General features: G+C 38.3%; 1 protein-coding gene across 26 annotated transcripts in view; it reads right to left on the bottom strand.

Annotated features, from left to right (window-relative positions):
* Positions 1 to 24,414, bottom strand: part of FOXJ3 (forkhead box J3) — a 152,048-nt gene that overhangs the window by 38,949 nt on the left and 88,685 nt on the right. For 19 of the 26 annotated variants that reach the window (XM_045373292.3, XM_005543753.4, XM_074010666.1 and 16 more), the window contains one exon: positions 11,573 to 11,656. The exons of the other annotated variants lie outside the window; for them this stretch is intronic. In XM_045373292.3, coding sequence (XP_045229227.1) covers positions 11,573 to 11,656 — 84 coding nt within the window. The remainder of the gene's footprint in view (positions 1 to 11,572; positions 11,657 to 24,414) is intronic. 26 annotated transcript variants of the gene reach the window in all.

The raw sequence follows: 24,414 nt of genomic DNA, 5'->3' as shown, positions 1-24,414 counted from the left end.
TCAGTAAAGTCTCAAGTTACAAAATCAATGTACACAAATCAGTAGCACTGCTATACACAAACAGCTATCAAGCTGAGAATCAACTCAAGAACTCAATCTTTTTTTTTTTTTTTTTAAGACAGGTCTCGCTCTGTCACCCAGGATGGGTGCAGTGGCGTGATCTCGGCTCACTGCAACCTCTGCCTCCCAGGTTTAAGCGATTCTCCCACCTCAGCCTCCTGAGTAGCTGGGATTACAGGTGCATGCCACCACATCCAGCTAATTTTTGTATTTTTAGTAGAGAAGGGATTTCCCCATGTTGGTCTAGCTGGTCTCAAACTCTCAACCTCATGATCCGCCCATCTCAGGCTCCCAAAGTGCTAGGATTACAGGCATGAGCAACTGCGCCCAAAAATTAAAAAACCTAGGAATATACTTAAGCAAGGAGGTGAAAGATTTCTACAAGAACTACAAAATACTGTTGAGAAAATCACAGATGACACAAACAAGTGGAAATACATCCTATGCTCATGGAATGGAAGAATCAAAACTGTGAAAATGACCATACTGCCCATAGCAATCTACAGATTTAATACAATTCCTATCAAAATACCAACATTTTCATAGAATTAGAAAAATCCTAAAATTCATACAGAACCAAAAAAGAGCCTACATAGCCAATGTAATCCTAAGCAAAAAGAACAAATGTGGAGACATCACATTAATCAACTTCAAATTATACTACAAGGCTATAGTAACCAAAACAGCATGGCACTGGTATAAAAGCAGATACACAGACCAATGGAACAGAAAAGAGAACCCAGAAATAAAGTCAAATACTTACAACCAACTAACCTTCAACAAAGCATACAAAAACATAAACTGGGGAAAGGATACCCTACCCTATTCAGTAAATGGTGCTGGGAAAATTGGACAGCCACATGTAAAAGAATGAAACTGGATTCCTATCTCTCACCATTTACAAAAATCAACTCAAGATGAACTAAAGACAAGGCCAAGCATGGTGGCTCATGCCTGTAATTCCAGCACTTTGGGACGCCGGGGCAGGCGGATCACTTGAGGTCAGTAGTTCAAGACCAGCCTGGCAAACATGGTGAAACCCTATCTCTACCAACAATACAAAAATTAGCCAGGTGTGGTGGCACACGCCTTGCAGTCCCAGCTACTCAGGAGGCTGATGTAGGAGAATTGTCTGAACCTGGGAGGCAGAGGCTGCAGTGGGCCAAGATAGCGCCACTGCACTCCAGTCGAGGCAACAGAGCAAGACTCCATCTCAACAACAACAACAACAACAAAAAAAAAAAAAAAAAAAGAAGAAGAAAAAAGGATGAACTAAAGACTTAAATCTAAGACCTAAACCTACAAAAATGTACATGAGGCCGGGCGCGGTGGCTCAAGCCTGTAATCCCAGCACTTTGGGAGGCCGAGACGGGCGGATCACGAGGTCAGGAGATCGAGACCATCCTGGCTAACATGGTGAAACCCCGTCTCTACTAAAAATACAAGAAAATTAGCCGGGCGAGGTGGCGGGTGCCTGTAGTCCCAGCTACTCGGGAGGCTGAGGCAGGAGAATGGTGTGAACCCGGGGGGGCGGAGCTTGCAGTGAGCCGATATCGCGCCACTGTACTCCAGCCTGGGGCACAGAGCTAGACTCCATCTCAAAAAAAAAAAAAAAAAAGTACATGAACACCTCTTCTGGACATTGGACTAGGCAAAGAAATTGTGACTAAGACTCCAAAAGCAAATGCTACAAAAACAAAAATAAATGGGAAATAAACTAAGCAGCTTCTGCACAGTAAAAGGAAATCATCAGAATAAGCAAATAACCTGTAGAATGGGATAAAATATTTGCAAATTATGCATCCAATAAATGACTAATATCTAGAATCTACAAGGAACACAAAAACATCAGCAAGAAAAAAAGTGAGCAAAAGACATGAACAGGCATTTCCCAAAAGAAGGTATACAACCAGCCAAAATATATATAAAAAATTTCAACACAACTAATGATAAGAGAAATGCAAATTGAACCACAATGAGATTCCATCCATCTTATCCCAGCCAGAATGGCCATTATTAGGAAGTCAAAAAGCAACAGATTGTTGGTATGGATGTCGTGAAAGGGAATGTTTATACAATGCTGGTAGGAATGTAAATTAGTACAACCTCTACGGAAAACAGTATGAAGATTTCTCAAAGAACTAAAAGTAAATCTATCATTCAATCCACCAATCCCACTATTGGGTATTTATCCAAAGGAAAATACGTCACTGTATCAAAAAGACACCTGCATGTTTATGCTTACTGCAGCACAATTCACAACTGCACAGATACAGAATCAACCTAAGTGCCCATCAACCAATCAGTGGATAAAGAAAATGTGATGTGTATATATACACCATGGAATACGATTCATCCATAAAAAAGAACAAAATAATGTCTTTTGTAACAACTTGGACAGAAGTGGAGGCCATTATTCTAAGGGAAATAACTCGGGAATCAAAAATCAAATATCACATGTTCTCACTTGTATGCAAAGGTGTAAAGAGTGGTATAATGGACATTGGAGACTCAGAAGGAGGAAGGCAGGAGGAGGGTAAGGGATGAAAAACTACTTATTGGGTATAATGTCCACTAGCTTGGTGACAGGCACGCTAAAATCCCAGACTTCACCACTATACAATTCATCCATGTAACCAAAAACTGCTTATACCCCGAAAGCTACTGAAATAAAAAATTAAAATTTAAAAAGAAATCCGTTTACATTAGCATCAAAAAATAAAATACCTGAGAATCAATTTTAAAAAGAGAAATGTCTGTATAATAAAAACTATAAAACACTGATGAAAGACATAGAAGACAGCATGAATAAATGGAAAGACATCCCATGTTCATGAATTGGAAGAATAAAAATACTGTCAAAATGTCCATACTACCCAAAGTGATCTACAGATCCAATGCAATTGACCATCAAAATTCCAATCTCATTCTTCACAAAAATAGAAAAAAAAAATCTTAAAATTTGCATGGAACCACAAAAGACTCCAAAGAGCTAAACCAGTATTGACCAAAAATAACAAAAGCTGGAGGCATCACTCTACAGGAGTTCAAAATATATTGCAAAGCTACAGTAATCAAAATTGCATGGTACTGGTACAAAAACAGACATATCAACCAGTGGATTAGGATAGAAAGCCCAGAAATAAACCCACACATCTAAGCTTAATTGATTTTCAACAAAGTTGCCCACAACAGACAATGGGGAAAGGACAGTCTCTTCAATAAACGGTTGGAAAAATTGGGTAGCCACATACAGAAGAATGAAAATGGACCCTTATCTCACTCCTACAGAAGAATAAACTCAAAATGGTTTAAAGACTTACGTGTTAGACCTGAAACTCTGTAACTATTAGAAGAAAACAGAGTATGATATGGTTTAGCTCCGTGTCCCCACCCAAATCTCATCTTGAATTGTAATCCTCACTTGTTGAGGGAAGGACCTGGTGGGAGGTGACTGGATCATGGGGACAGTTTCCTACATGCTGGTTCTCATGATAGTGAGTTCTCACAAGATCTGAGGGTTTAAGTGTTTGAAAGTTCCCCTCTCACTCTTCTTTTTCCTGCTGCCATGTAAGACGTGCCTTGCTTCCCCTTCGCCTTCTGCCATCATTGTAAGTTTCCTGAGGCCTTGTCAGCCACACAGAACTGTGAGTCAATTAAACCTCTTTTGTTTATAAATTACCCAGTCTCAGGTAGTTCTTTATAGCAGTGTGAAAACGGACTAATACAGGGGGGCAAGCTCCTTGACACTGGTTTGGGCAGAGATTTCTTGGATGTGACCCCAAAATCATTGGCAGTGAAAGCAAAAATAGATAAATGGGATTGCATCAAACTAAAAAGCTTCTGCACAGCAAAGGACACAATAGGGTGAACAGATAACTCACAGACTAGGAGAAAATACATGCAAATAATACATCAGAAAAGGGAACAATATCCAAAATATATAAGGAACTCAACGTACTCAATAACAAGAACACATATAACCATATTTCAACATGGGCAAAGAACCTGAACAGTCATTTCTCAAAAGAAGGCATATAAGTGCCAACAGATATATGAAAAAATGCTCAACATCTCTAATCATAAGAGAAATGTAAATTAAAACCACAGTAAAATATAATCTCACAACTGTTAGACTGATTATTACCAAAAAGATAAAAGACAAGTATTGGCATGGATGTGGAGAAAAGGAAATCCTTATACACTGTTGGTGGTATTATAAATTAGTACAGCCATTTTGGAAAACAGGATGGAGGTTCCTCAAAAAACTAAAAATAGAATTACAATATGATCTAGCAATCCCACTACTGGGTATATACCCACAGGAAATAAATTCAGTATGTCAAAAAGATATTTGCACTCCAATGTTCACTGCAGCATATTCACAACAGCCAAGGTATGGTAATAACCGAAGTGCCTATGAATGGGTCGAAACAATGTAGTACACATACACAATGAAATATTATTCAGTCTTTAAAGAACAAGAAATTCTGTCATTTGCGACAACATGAATGTCTGGGGGCATTATGCTAAGTGAAATAGGCCAGCCACAGATAGAAAATACTGTATAATTTCACTTACATGTGGAGCACTTACTGTTTTAAGGCATTTCTTTCTTTTTTTGAGAAAGGGTCTTGCTCTGTTGCTCAGGCTGGAGTGCAGTGGCACAATCATGACTCACTGCAACCTCAAACTCCTGGGCTCATGCAATCCTCTGGCCTCAGCCTCTCCAGTAGCTGGGACTAGAGGCAGGTGCCACCACACCCAGTTTTCTTTCTTTCTTTTTTTTTTTTTTTTGGTAGAAATGGAGAGGTAGGTCTTACCTTGATGCCCAGGACTCTCAAAGTGCTGCATTACAGGCATGATCTACTGCTAAAAAACTACCTAAGATATGTGTTCCTTCTTCTACTCCTTGACACGTTTCCTTGGAATAGTTTAATTGCTTGCAAGCCCAAATTTAAAAGCAAAATGCAAAAAGGTCAGGAAACTGGCCAAGCACAGGTGGCTCACACTTTAATACTAGCACTTTGGGGGGCCAAGGCAAGAGAACTACTTGAGCCCAGGAGTTTGAGACCAGCCTGGGAAATGTAGCAAGACCCGGTCTCGAAGAAGAAGAAGAAGAAGAAAGAAGAAGGAAGAAGGAAGAAGAGAAGAAGGAAGAAGAGAAGAAGAAGGGAGAAGAAGGAAGAAGAAGGGAGAAGAAGGAAGAAGAAGGGAGAAGAAGGGAGAAGAAGGAAGGAGAAGGGAGAAGAAGGAAGGAGAAGGGAGAAGAAGGAAGGAGAAGGGAGAAGAAGGAAGGAGAAGGGAGAAGAAGGAAGGAGAAGGGAGAAGAAGGAAGGAGAAGGGAGAAGAAGGAAGGAGAAGGGAGAAGAAGGAAGGAGAAGGGAGAAGAAGGAAGGAGAAGGGAGAAGAAGGAAGGAGAAGGGAGAAGAAGGAAGGAGAAGGGAGAAGAAGGAAGGAGAAGGGAGAAGAAGGAAGGAGAAGGGAGAAGAAGGAAGGAGAAGGGAGAAGAAGGGAGGAGAAGGGAGAAGAAGGAAGGAGAAGGGAGAAGGAGGAAGGAGAAGGGAGGAGAAGGAAGGAGAAGGGAGGAGAAGGGAGGAGAAGGGAGGAGAAGGGAGGAGAAGGGAGAAGAAGGGAGAAGGGAGAAGAAGGGAGAAGAGAGAAGGGAGGAGGAGGAGGAGGAGGATATAAAAAGTTGAAGAGTAAGGAATTACTGTCTTTCTTGGATTCTATGCTCGGTCAGCCATACTGACCTGTCTTGCACTTTGAGGGCATTCCTTTTTACGACCAGTTTTTCACCTTCCAAATCGCACTAATCTGTCCTATTTCAGTTCATCCGTCAGGCCTCCAATTAATATCACTTCTTCAAAAAAACCTTCCCTGATTCTTAGATTGTTATGCCTCTCTGCTACATGGCCCTATAGTTCTCAAAGACCCTTATCTTACTGTGACCACATAATTTATTATCCACATGCTATCTGGAGAATGAACGTGGAACTAGTAGTTACGCTGAGACAATAAGCAACACCAGGAATGTACATTCATCCTACCTTATCAGTTTATCTTCCTGCTTGAGTAAGAGTTTCATCAGGAGAGGGTATGACTGTCTTGTTTACCAACTGTTCCCCTCAACACTTAACTCAGTGCTTAGAATACAAAAGGTGTGGTCTGATAAGCATTAATTTTTATAAAGAAAATTAACTTCAAAAAGGAAAATCTTATCCAGACAAAATTAACTACTGTGTTCCCACTCAAATCCTAATACTTTTCTACCCCATACCTTTAATAAAGACCTCTTATCTTGTGTTTACTCATATCTTTCTCTCTCTAAACTTCCTCCCCTCAATCAGAATACAAACCTCATGAGGACAGGATGTAGGTTTTGTGTTTTGCTCATTGATGTTTTCTCAGGATCTAGAACAATACTTTTCATGATAGACACTTAATCCTCATTTATACAGATGTACCCTGAATGGTATCCTTTCTACTTTGCTCTGCCTGTCTCCACCTGAAAGCTAAGCCACATAACCTATAAAGTCTCCTCAGACAATACTAGTAAGAAATAATCCCTACTTCCTGTGCACACAATAGTTTATCTTTCTTAAAATACCTTCTATAGTTTACCCTTGTCCTAAAATTATGTGTCTCATGTCTTATTCTTCTTGGTATGTGTCACAGTACCCTAGTACAATGCCTGGCATACAGTATCTACAAAATAAAGATCTGTCAAACTGATAAAATGACACTACAAATAATTACAGGTATATACAGCATTCAGAAAGCATGCTAGTTTTCTAAAGAACCTTCTCATTCATGTATATATCCCTAGCTCAGGCCATTACCATTGCAACAACATCTGTATCTACTCAGCATCTTCCTCTTGCAATGGGTTATTCTGTGAAGAGTACATACCTTAACTGTTTTGATTCACTGCTCAACACTATGGGCTTTCAAATCAAAGTAAAAGTCCTGATCTCATACCTTTAGGTTATCTACCCAAATCTGTCTACTCTTTATATAAATATCCACATTCTAGCCTAAGTTCTTCACAATAATTTAAAGGGTCTTCAATTATGCCCACCTGTACTTTTTACTTACTAGTCAATCATGCTGTGTCTCCAAGTGGAACATCCTTTAGCATTTTCTACACAAAAACAGCTCCACTTTCGCATCAAAATTATTAGTCTCAAAGTCTCATTCCTCTTCCTTAGAGGCCTTCCCAGGCAGCATTATATATTTTGAGTCACTTCAGTTGGTCTACCAAATTCATTACTTAATATTTGCTCTGTCATTTATAATCACATTTATGTTACTCAATTATATATGTTTGAATTAATGTAGGGAATTCTGCTTTAAATCAAGGATGATGAGCTCACAACAGAATACGCATCTGTAAAAAGAATTCTGATCCAGTGTTGTAGTCTTCAGCATAGCAAATACTAGTGGAAGAATAATGTAGTTGTAGACAGCACAGACTGTGAAGGCAAGACTATCTGAGTTCAAATTCTGGCTTTGGTATTTTTTAGTACCTTGGATAACTCACTTAACATCCATGTTCATCAGCTTCATCAGAGTTATTTTAAAAATGACATGAGTTAATACATATAAAATCCTTTAAAAAGCATTTGGCACATAAATTCAGCACAATCTTCTATTGTTTTGACTTTTAGCCTCTCACTTATAGCTGAGAATACTAATGTGCAAAAAATTTAACAACTTGCCAAAAGTCACAGGAACTAGTAAGTTGTAAAGTCAGAAAAGAAACATGAGATTCCTACTAGAGGAGTCTGTCTCACCATTTTATTCAATATCTTTTCAATAAATTGAAATTTTATTCAATTTGTTTAAGGTCTTCGGGACCATTATATGATTAAAAATGATAAGAAGAAATAAATTTTTAAAAGGAAAAGGAGATTTATAAACTAACTCATGGATTAAGAAAAGAAGCAAGAAATATAATAATAATAGAAGAGAGAGCACAGGCTTATGCTCATGTAAATGGAGGGGACAGGTAAGTATTCCAGAGAACTGGGTTAAGCATATTATGATGGAGCCAGCCTGGCCAACATGGTGAAACCTCATCTCTACTAAAAATACAAAAATTAGTTGGGCATGGTGGTGCACGCCTGTAATCTCAACTACTCAGAAGGGCTGAGGCAGGAGAATCACTTGAACCCAGGAGGCGGAGGCTGCAGTGAGCCAAGATTGCGCCACTGCACTCCAGCTTGGGTGACAGAGTGAGACTCTGTCTCAAAAGAAAAAATAAATAAATAAATAAAATAATAAAGAAAAAATATTATTAGGATGGAGGTAACTGTCAGCTTTATTTTCCATTTAAGACATAATGATGTCCTTGCTTGCATTAAAATCACTTACCTTTAGCAGTTCAGAAAGTCTTTTTTCAGCCAGGTGCAGTGGCTCACATCTATAATCCCAGCACTTTGGGAGGCTGAAGTGGGTGGACTGCTTGAGCCCAGGAAATTGAGACCAGCCTGGGCAACAGGGCAAGACCCCATCTCTACAAAAAAATTTAAGAGTAGCTGGGCATGGTGGTAGTCCCAGCTACTCAGGAGGCTGCGGTAGGAGAATCAACCTGGGCCCAGGAAGTGGAGGCAGTAGTGAGCCAGCCATGATGGTACCACTGCACTCTAGCCTGGGTGACGGAGTGAAACCCAGTCTCCAAAAGAGCAAAAAAAAAAAAAAAAAAAAAAAAAAAAAGGAAAGAAAGCCTTCTTTCTCTGTTCCATCAAAAGCTCATCACTTCAAAATTAAAAATGTGTGAAATAGTTTTATTTTTTCATATAGAATTTCAATGTTTACATATGGACAAAGAAATCACAAATTTCAGAAATTTAGTAAGGAACTTAGAGGGGCATCAATATATTTACCATCTACATTTAACTTTTATCCTTTAAATGTCTGAAGGTCATGTTCAGGACCATCACTATTTGCCCTAGGCATTTCCTTAGATAAAAACCCAATGGTTACTTAAAATATACACTCTGTCCTAACAAAAATACTATATATTATATAACCTCTCACCTCCCACTCTAAAAAAAACTCTAAAGGAAAAATACAGGTAATTCAGTTTATCAGGGCAGGAAATTATGTTTCGTAAGAACACTATATTTTAGATATTTGTTAAACAATATCTGTCCCCCTAATTATATGCCCTTTGCTTATAGCCAACCTCTTTGTATGCTCCTACAGGGGCAACCAATACCCAGCTTAGGCCAAAATGAATATCAGCATTAGTAATCGAAAGACCCTTGTATGGTTATGAATATTTTGTGAAAATATACCACAAAAGTAAATTTCTGAATATTTTACATTTTAAAGTGATGATCAAAATACAGTAGAAAATGAATACAGAAAATATATGTCCGAAATGTACATTCAATAACACATGCTTTTGTAACCTGAACCTGTATTTCTTTAGGCCTCCACTATAAAACTGCATATAGTCTCAGAAAAAAAAGGAAGACTCTCAAAAATAGAGAGGGATTGCTTTAAGAAAATAAAACCAGGTAAAGAGAATAAAAGGCAAGCTTAATATCCAAAAGAAATGCACAGTTTTTAACCCAATTCCAACTTCCAAAAATAACTGAAATTTCAGGAACTTCAGAAGAAAAAAGCAAATAGAGAAGACCACACTTCTTCAGCTCTTCAAACAATCTTTTCCAAATTGTTTAACAATGCTATGTGTTTTTTAAAATGTGGATTTTTCTCCCCTTCCTTCAAATTCTGGCAACAGTTGCTAAATGTTTTATACTCCACATATTCATATAATTTCCATGAATTAAGCCTACTTTAAAAGGCAAAGGCTAGGTATAAGCTGAGAGGAGTGCTTTCAAAAAAAAAAAAGGCAAAGGCAGGAGAGCAGAAACTGATGTTCATTCCTTCTCAAATGATAACATACTGAGCTTACAACATCTCGTAAAACTGTCTAGCTCTGGCCGGGCGCGGTGGGTCACGCTTGTAGTCCCAGCACTTTGAGAGGCCAAGGTGGGTGGATCACCTGAGGTCAGGAGTTCGAAACCAGCCTGGCCAACAGGCAAAACCCTGTCTCTACTAAAAATATAAAAAAGCCAGGCACGGTCGGTGCCTGTAATCCCAGCTACTTGGGAGGCTGAGTCAGGAGAATGGCTTGAACACAGGAGGTGGGGGTTGCAGAGAGTTGAGATCGCGTCACTGCACTCCAGCCTGGGCGACAGAGCGAGACTCCATCTCAAAAAAAAAAAAAAAAAAATTGTCTAGTTCTGTTACCAGAAGACCATGTCACCAATACTAAACTTTAACTTCTTAAACTCTGGTTTGTGTAAAGTCAAAAGTTGTTCTGGCCAAATAATTCATTTTATATATCCCGATAACTGGCTTACTGAATTCCCTCTGCTGAATCCAATAAATCCTCCTTACTAAATCTCACTGCTGTTATACCTCATGGACTCATGTGATCCCAATCTAATCACAGTTTGAGATCTTTATCTTTGAGGCTCAAAAGTTTTAACCCTTTACCAGGAATGGGCATACAACAAATTTATTTGACCAAGCATTTACTCAGTTTCTTTCATCTTATCCTATTCTCTTTGCCCTGATTCGTGCTGCAAACATTTACTAGTATCTATTATAAGCTGTGAAAAATGGTAACACAGAAGATACAAATGTAAGGTATTTTCTCTGCCCTTAAGGGGCGCATATTCCAGTAGAGGAGACAAATACAAAAACAAATAATTTCTACAAAGTGTGAGAAATTCTATAAAAGAGTTTTATAAAAATTCTAGAACACAAATGGAAGAGAGTAAGGGAAGCTTCACAAAGCAGTTAACATTTGAAATGGTCTTGAAGAACAGTAAGGTAGGATGGATATGTGTTTCTATGTATTAGCTGAGATGCTAGAAATGTAGAAAGGATGAGGAAAGCTGATGGCAGTCAAAGTGCTGACTAAAAATATGTTAAAATAGACAACTTAGGATATTAACTATAGTTCCTTTTTTGTTTCACTCTTGCAAACTAATTTTAACCATTAATTCACAAGTAAGAATTATCTTACAAGCAATACACACACACACAACTTAGAAATGTTGTGTACAAAGTGACTATTAAATGGACAGAACCAGGAAAAGGTATTTTGAGGACAATGGGGAAAATTCAATGCAACCAAACTGGTCCTCTATAATAGAAGGGAATAGCTGTGTTACATAAAACTATTCCTAAATGTTGTAGATGCAGAGAAAAGAATACCAAACTAAAACTCAAGAAAGCTGGATTCAAGTCTCAAACAACAGCTGCGCCCTAATTATGACAAAACCTTTTGCTTAAGTCCTAAACTGCCCCTCAGAGTTAAGATCAAATAAAATGAGTCTGAAAAGTGTTCTGAAAAATGTAAAATGCTACACAAATAAAATCTTACTTTCATTATAGTTACATGCGCTACATTGGAAAAGAACTTTAAAAATCTGTATTTCAGACATATTCAATGCATTATACTAAATTTATGACAAAGAGCCTTTACCCGTTCTACAGATCGTGCCCTCTTCTTTGGCCGAGTAGGCAGCGCATCTTCCTTCGGATTGGTGTCTATTGCCCAATAGGACCCCTAGAGGTAAAGAAATTATATTAACAGTATAGTACAGCAACCCTATGATATTAAAATGGATTTTTATAATCTTTTGCATCAAAAGCAAACATTCTGCAAATACAATGGAAAAACAGCATAAGAAACACTTGTTTTGAACTGAGAAAAAGATTATATAAGAAAATATATCCACATATAGTTACATTATTAAAAGAAAACATTCATAAGCTGAAGAATCCAAATCTAAGAACTTCTGCCACACCAAAATTTAGAAAGAAAATGATCAACAAAACACATTTTTAATATACGGTGATTCTCAACTGAACAGATGTTAATTATATGACATTAAAAGAATTTAATGTATAAAGATACTGTAGTTTCTATATCCTGGGACCTCACAAATCTACATGGTTAGTGAAACATTTTTAAAGACAAACTGCTTGAAAACATTTTATATAGTAAGTGTTCCTAAGAAGCAAAGATATGTGCATAAATTTTTTACTGCTTACTCTGTCATGACTTAACTATTCCCTCTTACTTTTTGATACAAGTTATCACAGCATTCATTTGAAAATATGTATGGAGCACCTACTGTGTTTCAGGCACTCAGAAACGGTAACTCTCCAAAAAAACAAACAAACAAACAAAAACTTTGGAAAAGCATAGATCCATAGATACAGTTTGCAAACATTATACAAACAAGAATAGCAAAACACAGAAAGATAAAGTGGCTTTCCCATTCAAAGTTGTGAGAACCAGGAACAAAGACAAACAGAAACAAAGTTGGATTTTTAGCTCCTTTTCCTTCAATTATCCTGCCTCTATACACACAATTGGGGGAGGAAAGCATGAAAGAAGGGAGTTCAAGAAAGGGAAAGAGGGAAAGGAGGAAGATATGCATTTCAGAAACAGAAACACAATGTACATCCTAGTTTTACAATTAATCCCAGTGATCACATCCAAATTTAGTCTTCATCTCTACTATCTCATTAATCTTCCTAGGCTGTTTTTTAAGGCAACATTTGACAATGACGGGAAATACAACTCTCACCTATCAATCCTCACACTTTATGCCCAACATGAATCATCTCCTTATACTTTCTTGAACATACCATGTTGTTTATCTGTCCTGTCCTACATGCTGACCTCACTACTTTAATGCCCACCATACCAATGACAAACTCATATTCCACCTTCAAATTTTACCTCATATTATCCAAAGGAATCCTCCTTTGATCTTCCTGCCATACCCAAGAATTCATCACTCTCTCCCTCTGCAAGATCTCTATACTTTTTACACATTTAGACCATTGTTTGCAATTAACATTCAATTCTGTTTACAGGTCTGTATCCCCTTCTAGGCTATATATATGTATTCCTTAAGGGTAGGGACTATTTTACTTGTTTCTATATCCACAGTGCCAGGCACAATGTCAGACACAAAGCAAGTACTCAATTAACATCTGTTGAAATGAGAAGGGGGAAAAAAGCTGTTTAACAAACTACACCAAGAATATCAGTGTACTGGGTGTTACTATGTACATGCCAGTGTACACTGTTGGTGTACAAGGTAGGTGTCCATGTCTCGGATCCTGGTCGATGCAGGTACCGGAGCTTAACACTCATTTCATCACCCAGCCACTGCTGGGGTATTTCTATGTTATCTTTTCAAAAGAGTCACTACATTTCAGCTAAGAGTCTACCAGACCTGGTAAGAATCTGCTAGGTAGGACCTATGAACTTGCCAAGAACCCTGTAAAATGCAGATGCTACAAAAAGCACTAAAAATGGGAAAACAATGATTTTGGGAAAACAATGATTTAGGTTTGGCTAGCAAGTTTCAAAATAAATGCAATGGGGAAAAATTTTACACTGAGTTCTTAAAAAATTAAAAATAAAGTAGGAGAGAAAATACCAAAATTCATTGGACAACAGTTTAAAAACCACTTTTCATAAAAATGATAAACTCCGGCATTTACTTTTGTTTTGGATGGGTGTGTATATGTGTATTAATCTGGGGAAACCATTCAATGTCCAAACTACACTGATTTTTAAGTAAACGTTTCAATAAAATTACAAAAACAGATATCTCTTCTTCTACACAAAATACGAATGGTTGTGGCTTGTCACAAATAAATCAACAAAAGGGAAAAAACTTGCCCATAGCCTATTACTATCCACTAGGTATTCATAAAATCCTGAACGCCTAAATGCAAATTCTAATAATTAAAGATTCACAAAAGTAATTGTAAAATCTTCCACCAAATAGTTCAGGCTAACAAAGTATTTGAGCCTGACCTCTGAAACCACAGGTTTGAATAAAGAGACCTTAAAATTCCTCTTCACATAGCAAAACCATAGTGAGATAACACTTTATACCCACTAGGATGTCTATGATGAAAAAAAAAAAAAACAGAAAATAGCAAGTACAGGCTAAATATCCCTTATCCAAATATCCAAAATGCTTGAAATCAGAAATCTTTTGGATTTCAGATTTTTTCAGATTTTGGAATACCTGCATATAACTAACGAGATATCTTGGGGATGGGACTCAAGTCTAAAGCTCAAAATTGATTTATGTTTCATATAAACTCTTATACACATAGTTTGAAGGTGATTTTTTGTAATCATTTTAATAATTTTGTGCATGAAAACAAAATTTTAACTGTAATCCATCATACGAGGTGAGGCATGGAATTTTCCACTAGTGGCATCATGTTGGTGCTCAATAAGTATTAGATTTTATAGCATTTGTATTTCAAATTTTCAGATTAAGAATGCTCAACCTGTATTGGCAAGCACGTAGAGAAACTGAAACTCTTATGCACTGCTGACAGAAATGTGTAAAGGTGTAACCACTGTAGAAAATATGGCAATTCCTAAAAAAATTACATGGAATTACCAAATGATCCAGCAATTCCACTTCTGGATATATATCCAAAAGATACGAAAGTAGAAAGTCAAGTATTTACACACCCATGTTCATAGTAATATTACTCACAACAGCCAAAAGGTAAAGCAGCCCAAGTGTGCATTGAAGGATAAATGGATAAACAAATACACCACATACATCCAATAGAGTATTATTCAGCCTTAAAAAGGAGGGATATTCTAGCCGGGGGCGGTGGCTCACACCTGTAATCCCAACACTTTGGGAGGCCGAGGAGACAGATTACGAGGTCAGGAGATCGAGACCATCCTGGCTAACACAGTGAAACCCCGTCTCTACTTAAAAAAAAAAAAAATACAAAAAATTAGCCAGGCATGGTGGCAGGCACCTGTAGTCCCAGCTACTCGGGAGGCTGAGGCAGGAGAATGGCAAGAACCCAGAAGGCGGAGCTTGCAGTGAGCCCAGATCACACCACTGCACTCCAGCCAGGGCAACAGAGTGAGACTGTCTCCAAAAAAACAAGAGAGATACTCTGACATATAAGCCAGTCACAGAAGGACAAATATTGTATGATTCCACTTATAAGTAGTAAAATTCCTAGAGACAAAGAGTATAATGATGGTTGGTAGGGGATGAGGGGAAAGGAATATAGGCACTTATTGTTTAATGAGTAAAGAATTTGCCGGACGCAGTGGCTCACGCCTGTAATCCCAGCACTTTGGGAGGTCGAGACGGGAGGATCACAAGGTCAGGAGATCGAGACCATCCTGGCTAACACGGTGAAACCCTGTCTCTACTAAAAATACAAAAAAAAAAAAAAAAAGTAGCCGGTCGTGGTGGCGGGCGCCTGTAGTCCCAGCTACATGGGAGGCTGAGGCAGAAGAATGGCATGAACCCGGGGGACGGAGCTTGCAGTGAGCCGACATCGCGCCACTGCACTCCAGCCTGGGCGACAGAGCGAGACTCCGTCTCAAAAAAAAAAAAAAAAAAAAATTTAAGTGGGAAGATGAAAAGGTTCTCGAGATGGATGGTAGTGATGACTGCACAACAATGTGAATGAACTTAATATTACTGAACTGTATACCTAAAATGATTCAAATGGTAAGAATTATGTTATGTATATTTTACCACCAAAAAAGTACCTCTCAGCCTTTTCTTTTTTTCTAAACACAGTGGCACGATCATGGCATAATGCAGCCTTGACCTCCCAAGTTCAAGTGATCCCAAGCCTCACAAGTAGCTGAGACCACAGACACTCCACCTCCACCCCTGGTTTTTTGTTTGTTTGTTTGTTTGTTTTGAGACAGACTCTCACTCCTCTGTTGGCCAGGCTGGAGTGCAGTGGCGCAATCTCAGCTCACTGCAACCTCCGCCTCCTGGGGTCAGGCAAGTCTCCTGCCTTAGCCTCCCAGGTAGCTGGGATTATAGGCGCCCACCGTCACGCCCAGATAATTTTTGTATTTTCAGTTGAGACGGGGTTTCACCATGTTGGCCAGGCTGATTTCAAACTCCTGACCTCAGGTGATCTGCCTCCCAAGTGCTGGGATTACAGGTGTGGGCCACTGCACCCTGCCTAGTTTTCTGATTTTTTGTAGAAATGGGGTCTTGTCATGTTGCCCCGGTTAGTCTCAAACTCTTGGGCTCAAGTGATCCTCCTGCCTTGGGCACCCCAAAATGCTGGGGTTACAGGTGAGCCACCACACCCGGCCATCTAAGAAGTGTTACCTTTGCTCTTCCTTGTTAGGCAATATAGAAATCTCACAAAAACTGAACTGACATTTTAGATAGCCAATCAACAAACACAGGCTCAGTTCAATTTCCTCCCAGAGTAGGGTCTATACCACTAGGCTCATGTGGAGCAAGTAGGAAACAGGAGGTTTTTGTTTAAGTGGGTTTTTTTGTTTTTTTGGGCAGGGAAAAGGGTGTTGAGGCAAGGTCTTGTTCTGGTGCCAACAATGGAACACAGTGGCACACAATCATAGATCACTGCAACTTCACACTCCTGGGCTTAATCAACACTCCTTCCTCAGTCTCCTGAGTAGGTAGGACTATAAGTGCCTGCCACCAGGCCCAGCTAACATTTTTCTTTATCTTTTTGTAGAGACAGGGTCTTGCTATGTTGCCAAAGCTAGTCTTGAACTTCTGGTCTATAAGGATCTTCCCACCTAGGCATCCCAAGCACTAGGATTACAGGCATGAGCCATCACACTCAATCTAGTTTTATTTTTAAATCAACTTTGCTGAAGTATATTTAAATAAAAATAAAATGCACCCATTTTAAGTGTGCAATTTAAGAAAGTTTGACAATTGTATACATTCATGTAACTAACACTAAAAATACAGAACCCTAAAAATCTCCTTTGCGTGACTCAGGAAGCAATTCCCTTTCCTTCGCCTTCTCTCATCCTACACAACCACTGATTCCTATCATTGTGTATTTTCTAGCATTTCATACAAGTGAACTCAAACTGTCAAACTATTTTCCACTCTCGACAGCAGGGTATGACAATACAGCTGTTCCCTTCTTGCCAACACTTGGTATTTTAAGCCTTTTCAATTATACTCTCTCTACTGATGTGTGGTTGTGCCTCAGTGATTTTCAAGTGCATTTCTCTAACAAATAAAGATGTTGTACATCTTTGCACGTACTTATTTGCCACCCATATATTATCCTTTGTAAAGTGTCTATTCATATCTTTTGCCCATGTTTTATTTGGATTATAAGAATATAGGCTATTTCTGTTATGAGACTTTTTAATATTCCGAATAACAAGTCATTTCTATGTGAATATGTACTGTGAGTATTCCCTCACAATCTGTGGTTATCTGTTTTCATAATGGAACCTTGTAAGGAGCAAAAAGCTTTTCATTCAATAAAGTCCAATCTATCAAATTTTCATTTTATGGTATGTGATTTATATGTTTTTCTTTAATTTGCCTACTCCAAGATAGCAAATATATTCTCCACTGTTTTCTTCTAGAAGTTTTATAGTCTTTAACTTCCATGTTTAGGTCTCTGGTATACCTAGAGTTAATTTTCTGTATAAGTGTGTGATAAGGAGCAATATTAATTTTTTGTCCACTCAGATATACAGCATAATTTCTTTAAAATATTGTAACATTTCCCTACTGAATTACATCAGTACCTCTATCAAAACACACACACACACACACACACACACACACACACACACGACAGTCTATTTCTAAACTCTATTCTATTGATCTACATGTCTATCATTATGCCAATACCATTTTTTATTTTTTTATTTTTTGAGACGGGAGTCACTCTGTCACCCAGGCTGCAGTGGATGGAGTGCCATGATCTCACTCACTGCAACCTCCACCTCCCAGATTCAAGCAATTCTCCCACCTCAGTCTCCCAAGTAGCTGGGAATACAGGTGTGTACCACCATGCCCGGCTAATTTTTCTATATTTTTAGTAGAGATGGGATTTCGCCACGTTGGCCAGGCTGGTCTCAAATTCCTGACCTCAAGTGATCTGCCCACCTCAGTCTCCCAAAGTGCTGTAATTACAGTGTGAGCCACCATGCCCAGCCGCCAATACCATTTTGTCTTAATTATTGTTAACTGTATAAAAATTAGAAATCAGGCAGTATATATCCTACAACTTTGGTTCCCCACCACCACCACCACAAGCTGACCTGTGGGCTGGCAGTGGCTCGCCCAACTTTGTTTTTTTCCAAAATTATTTTGCCTATTTTAGGCCCTTTGCATTTCCACATAAATAAGAGGACCAGAATGCCAATTTCTAAAAATGAAGCCTATGAGGATTTTTTTTTCCCCTTTTTTAGCGAGGGTCTCCGTCACCCTGGCTGGAGTGTAGTGGCATAATCATGGCTCACTGCAGCCTCATCCTCCAGGCCCAAGAGATCCTCCCACCTCAGGCTCCCAAGTAGCTGGGACCATAGGCATGCACGACCACATCTAGCAAATTCGTCTTCTTTTTTGTATGTTGCCCAGGCTGGTCTTGAACTCCTGGACTCAAGCGATCTTCCTGTCTCAGCCTCCCAAAGCACTGGAATTACAGCTGTGAGCCACTGCACCCAGCCTAGGATTTTTTTTTTTACTGAGTTTACATTAACTCTATAAATCTACCTGGGGAGGAATGGCATCTAACATTGAGTCTTCCACTCCACAAACATACTATACATGTCTCCATTCATGCAGATCTGCCCTTAGTTCTCTTGGTAATGTTTTGCAGTTTTCAGTGAACAGGTCCACATATATTTTGTTAAAATGTATCCCTACAGTATTTCATTATCTTGCTTTTGTTAACTTCATTTTTCAAGCATTCCTTCCTTGTAGCTTGTACCCTTGCTAAACTCACATATTATTTCTACTAGTTTTTTCCACAGATTCCTTAGGATCTAATGTTTGCAAATAAAGACAGGCTTACTTATCCTTTTTCAATCTGGATGCCTTTTCTTTCTTTTTCTTGCCTTACTCCATTGGCTAGGACCTCTAATAGAATTTTGAATAAAAGTGGTTGAATGTAAACACCTTGCTTTGTTCTCAATTGCACAGTAAAATATAAACTGTAGGTTTTTCATAAATGCTTCTAATTAAGTTAAGGAAATTCTCTCTTTATTGGTAGTTTGCTGGATGAGTGTTAACCTTTGTCAAATATTTTTTCTACACCTGACATGGTATGATTTTTTAGCTATCTTCTACTCACTTGATGAGTTACTTAGATATCCCTGGTTTTAAAGGTATGTGTACCAAAATGGACAACATCTTTTGAATGTAACTAACTACCCATCAACTGTCACACATAAAACTAAAACAAACATACCTATCTTGTAAATACTGAGTCCAGATTTCAAATACAATTCTAATAGATTCTAGAGCATTATTACTCTGGCTTTTGTACTTACCTTACGAAGTATTTGATAGCCTACAATTTTGTTGAAGGATAGTCATCTCTGCTCCACAATTGCAAAAAAATTCTCCTATTTAGATCTATAAATTCCAAGTAGAATGATGAGTCCAATCAACTATTTCTTTTTTTATCATCTATTTCCTTGCAAGCTAAATGAAAACACAAATCTTTTGAGGTTAGCCAAATTACTTTTCCTAGGCATAACTCTCTTTAGTAATTGTTCTCTGCAATAATTATATAAAAGCTGTAGTGGATGATTTTAAAGGTCCTTTTCTGCCCTTAAGATTTAGGATTTGCCAAATATTTGTGTGCTTGTTCTTTCATAGAAACTGTAGGAGGTAAGAAAGAATAATAATAAGATTAATACAAAATAATATAAGGTCAGATATTGGAGGAGGGAATACTTTCATATATATTTTGTTAAACCCTCAATATACTACTTGGGTCCATTGAACTAAATTTAGGTTTTTTGTTTGTTTTTATAGAGGTAGGGTCTTGCTCATCAGCTTTTTAAAGACATCATGTGTTCACAGATGGAAGGCTTAATGTTAAGATGGCAACACTCCCCAAATCAGTGTATAGATTCAATGTAAGTTCTATCAAAATCCCAGCTGGTTTTTTTTGCAGATATTGACAAGATAATCCTAAAATATATATTGTAATGTCAAGGAACCCAGAATAGCCAACATAATCTTGAAAAAGAAGAACTTGGAGGAGAGGATTCACATTCTCAGACTTCAAAACTTATTATAAAGTTGTAGTAATCAGGACAGTGTGATGCTGGCATAGGAGCAGACATACAGATCAGTGGAACTGATACGACAGTCTAGAAGTAAATCCATGTATTTATGGATTGGTCAAATTGTTTTCTAGACTACCAAGACAATTCAACAGTGAAACCATCTTTTCAACAATTAGTGCCAGGAAAATGGTCCACATGTAAAAGAATGAAACTGGGTCTCCTAACTCACACCACATGTAAAAATTAATCAAAATGGATCAAAGATCTAAATGGAAGGGATAAAACTGTGAAACTTTTAGAAAAGATAAATGTAAATCTTTGTAACCTTGGATTAGGAAATCTTTTCTTAGCTATGACATCAAAAGTGCAACCAACCCAAAGAAAATTGAACAATTCACCAAAATTATAAATTTGTTTTGTCAAAAGACACTATTAAGAAAGTGAAAACAGATCTGGTACTTGCCTCCTGCACTTAGAAAAACCAAATAGCAAGCAGATAATCACATTTCAAACATAGCATCTAAGACAGAACACTAGAATTTAACAAAGAAGTAACAAGAAACACCTGAGGCAGGGAAGGAGGAGGTGAGGGAAGCAGGCGGCCAGCTCACCTGGAATCCTGGAGAGGCTGCCCACTGAGGGAAAAGGGTAAGTGAGTGATTCCCAGAGGTCCACATTTTTATTATGAATGTCTGTAACCCTAACCACAGGAGAATTCCTATGAGGGCCCTGAGACTAGCATAGGGAGGTTCCTGACAACTCCACCAGGGGCTGAAGCACACACTCTCTGAAGCCTGAGAACTGTCTGCAGCTGCAGCCACCGACAACTCTGCCACCCCTAGCAGCACAGCCACAGCATATTTGTATACACCTTGAGGACAGACTTCCCCAGCCCACCGCAAACACTGCTCCAGCTACCTGAGCACACTGCCAAAGCACCTGGGGATCATCTCCACTCTGCCCACCAAAGCCAGTGCCCAAGTACACCTAAGGACAAGCCACTCTGGCCTGGCACAGCCCCTCCAAGTGCCAATGCATACTGCCTAGGGAACCAGGGATTGCCCCACCCACCATGGCTGGCATCTGTGCATACTTCCTGGGGCCCTGAGGACAAAACCATCCAGCTTGCCACTACCACAACCACCAGTCACCTGTGAGTGATACATGAGGTCTGAGGAACGGCCCTCCCACACATCACAGCCACTGATAACATCAATTCATACCACTTCAGAACCCGAGGGTTGTCCCACCACCATTACTGCCATCACCCACGCTGTCCAGGGGAATGAGGACACACCAACTGTCCAGCCCACTGCTGCCACTGTCAGTAACCAGCCAAGCTGCCTTGAGGCCGAAGAATGGCCCATTTGGACCCACTAACACCAGAACACTACCCAGGGTCTCAAGGACAGGAACATCCAACCCACCACTACCATCACCAGGGCCCAAGAACTGGCCTACTGAGCATCCTCATCCTTAGCAAAGCCTTGCCACAGCCTCCACTAATGACTATAGCCCAAGTCACTGAGAAAAACACAAAAATCACTGATGCCATTTACAACTGAAGAAATCATATGGAGGCTACACTGCTACATACACTCAGAATCAAAGCTAAAGTGTTCCATGCAACAGACGTCTCATAGATACATCTTCAGGAAAAAGTCTTCCCCTAGGAAAGTCAACCTAAAAAATTGGAAGAAGTAACCGCTACATTAGATGCACAGACATCAACATAAAAACACAAGAAACGTGGAAAAAAAAAAAAAACCTCCAAAGAAACACAGTAATTCTCCAAAAACAGATTACAATGAATATGAAATTTATGAAATACCTGAAAAGAAATTTGAAATAATAATATTAAAGAAGCTCAGTGAGATACAAGAGAACGCAAATAAACAGTACAAAGAAACCAGAAAAACAACTGAGGATATGAATGAGAAATTCACCAGAGACAGATATCATTAAAAAGAACCAAAAACAGATCCTGGAATGAAAGAATTCAATAAATGAAATTTTAAAAATTCATTTGAGAGCTTCAACAATAGGCTAGATCAAACAGAAAGAAGAATCTCAGAACTTGAAGAGAGATCTTTAGAAATAACTCAATAAGGTTTAAAAAAAAAAAAAAAAGAATGAAAGAGGGCTCTCCTGCCACTACTGCCATCATTCATGCCACACATCCTGCCCAGGGAACCAAGGACACAGCAATCTACCTGGCCCACCACTGCATATGTGACATGTGGGACACCATAAAGGGACCAAAGTACACAAATTCTGGGTGTTCCAGAAACTGAAGATGAAAGGCACAGAAAGTTTTATTTAACAAAGTAACAGCAGAAAACTTACCAATCTATTATAGCAAGAGATTTAGATATTCAGATACAGGAAGCTCAGAGATCCCCAAATAGACACAACCCAAAAAGATTTTCTTTGTGACACATTATACTTAAACTGGCAAAAGTCAAACACAAAGTTCTAAAAAAAACAAGAAAAAGTAGTCTATTATTATAAGAGAATCTTCATCAGACTAACAGTGGATTTCTCAGCAGAAATCTTACAGACCAGGAGAGAATGGGATGATATATTCAAAGTGCTGGAAGAACACAGCATGTAGGTAAAAAATACCATTCCCAGGAAAGTTACCCTGAAGCAAAATAAAGTCTTTCCCAGAAATACAAAAACTGAAGGAATTCATGACCATTAGACAAACCCCACAAAAAAGGGCTTAAGGGAGTCCTACGTCCATGAGCAAAAGGATGGTATCTACCATCAAGAAAACACAGAGAAGTAAAAGAACTCACTGGTAGAACAAACACACAAATGAAGAAGAGAAAAAAACTCAAATGTTACCACTACAGAAAACTACCAAATTGCAATAAGCAACAAGAGAGAAAGGAACACAAGATATAAAACAACCAGAAAATAATGAACAGAATGATAGAAATAAATCCTCACATATCCATTACAACCTTGAATGTAAACAGATTAAATTTTCCACTTAAAAGACATAGACTACCTGAATAGATTTAAACAAAAAACAAAAACCATGACCCAACTATATGCTGCCTACAAGAAACTTGCTTCACCTGTAAAGAAACACGACTGAAAGCAAAGGAATGGAGAAAGATATTCCACACAAACAGTAACCAAGATAAGCAGATATAGTTGCATTAGATAAAACAGACTTTAAGTCAAAAACAACCAAAAGAGACAAAGACAGTCATCATATAATGATAAAGGGACCAATTCACCAAGAAGATATAAAAACTCTAAATATATATGCATCCAACACCAGAGGAACCACATACATAAAACAAGTATCAAACAAAGAAACGTTGGATTTAAACTGCACCCGAACAAAAGGACCTAAAAGACATCTACAGAATATTTTATCCAACAGCTGCAACATACCCATTGTTCCCATCAGTATACGGAATATTCCCCAAGACAGACCATTTGTTAGGTCCCAAAAAAGTCTCAAAAAAATTTTTAAATCAAAATTATGCCAAGTATAGTCTCAGACGACATGGACTAAAACTAGAAAGTAACAAGAGGAACTTTGGAAACTACAAATAACGGGAAAGTAAACAAAATGCTCCTGAATGACTACTGGGTCAACGAAGAAATTAAGAAGGAAATAAAAAACTTTCTTGAAATAAATGAAAATGAAAACACAACATACCAAAGCCTATAGAATACAGCAAAAGCAGAGCTAAAGGAAAGTTTATAACAATAAATGCCTACATCAAAAAAAGCAGAAAGATTTCAAATAAACATCTAACAATACACTTCAAGAACCAGAAAAGCAAGAACAAACCAAACACAAAATTAATAGACGAAAAGAAATAATGCAGCCTGGGCAATGGGCTGGTCTCATCTCTAAAAAAATACTTAAAAATTAGCCTAGCATGGTGACATGTGCCTATAGTCCCAGCTACTCAAGAGACTGACGTGAGAGGTATCCTGTTAGTCCTGGAGTTCATGGCTGCAATGAGCTACGATCATGTCACTTCCCTCCAGACTGGGCAATACAGCAAGACCTTGAATCTAAAAAACTTAAGAAAATAGAAATAATAAAGGTCAGAGCAAAACTAAAGAGGTTTAAAAAATACAAACTATCAACTAAAAGTTGGTCTTTTGAAAACAATAAGAAAAATCAATACACTGACAGCCACATTAATCAAGAAAAAAAAAGAGAAGACCCAAATAAACAAAATCAGAAACAAAAAAGAAGACGTAACAAC

The sequence above is a fragment of the Macaca fascicularis genome, chromosome 1, assembly GCF_037993035.2.
Source record: "Macaca fascicularis isolate 582-1 chromosome 1, T2T-MFA8v1.1".
Lineage (NCBI taxonomy): Eukaryota > Metazoa > Chordata > Mammalia > Primates > Cercopithecidae > Macaca > Macaca fascicularis.
Note: the sequence above shows the minus strand (reverse complement) of the source record. Positions and strands in the feature narration are given on the sequence as shown.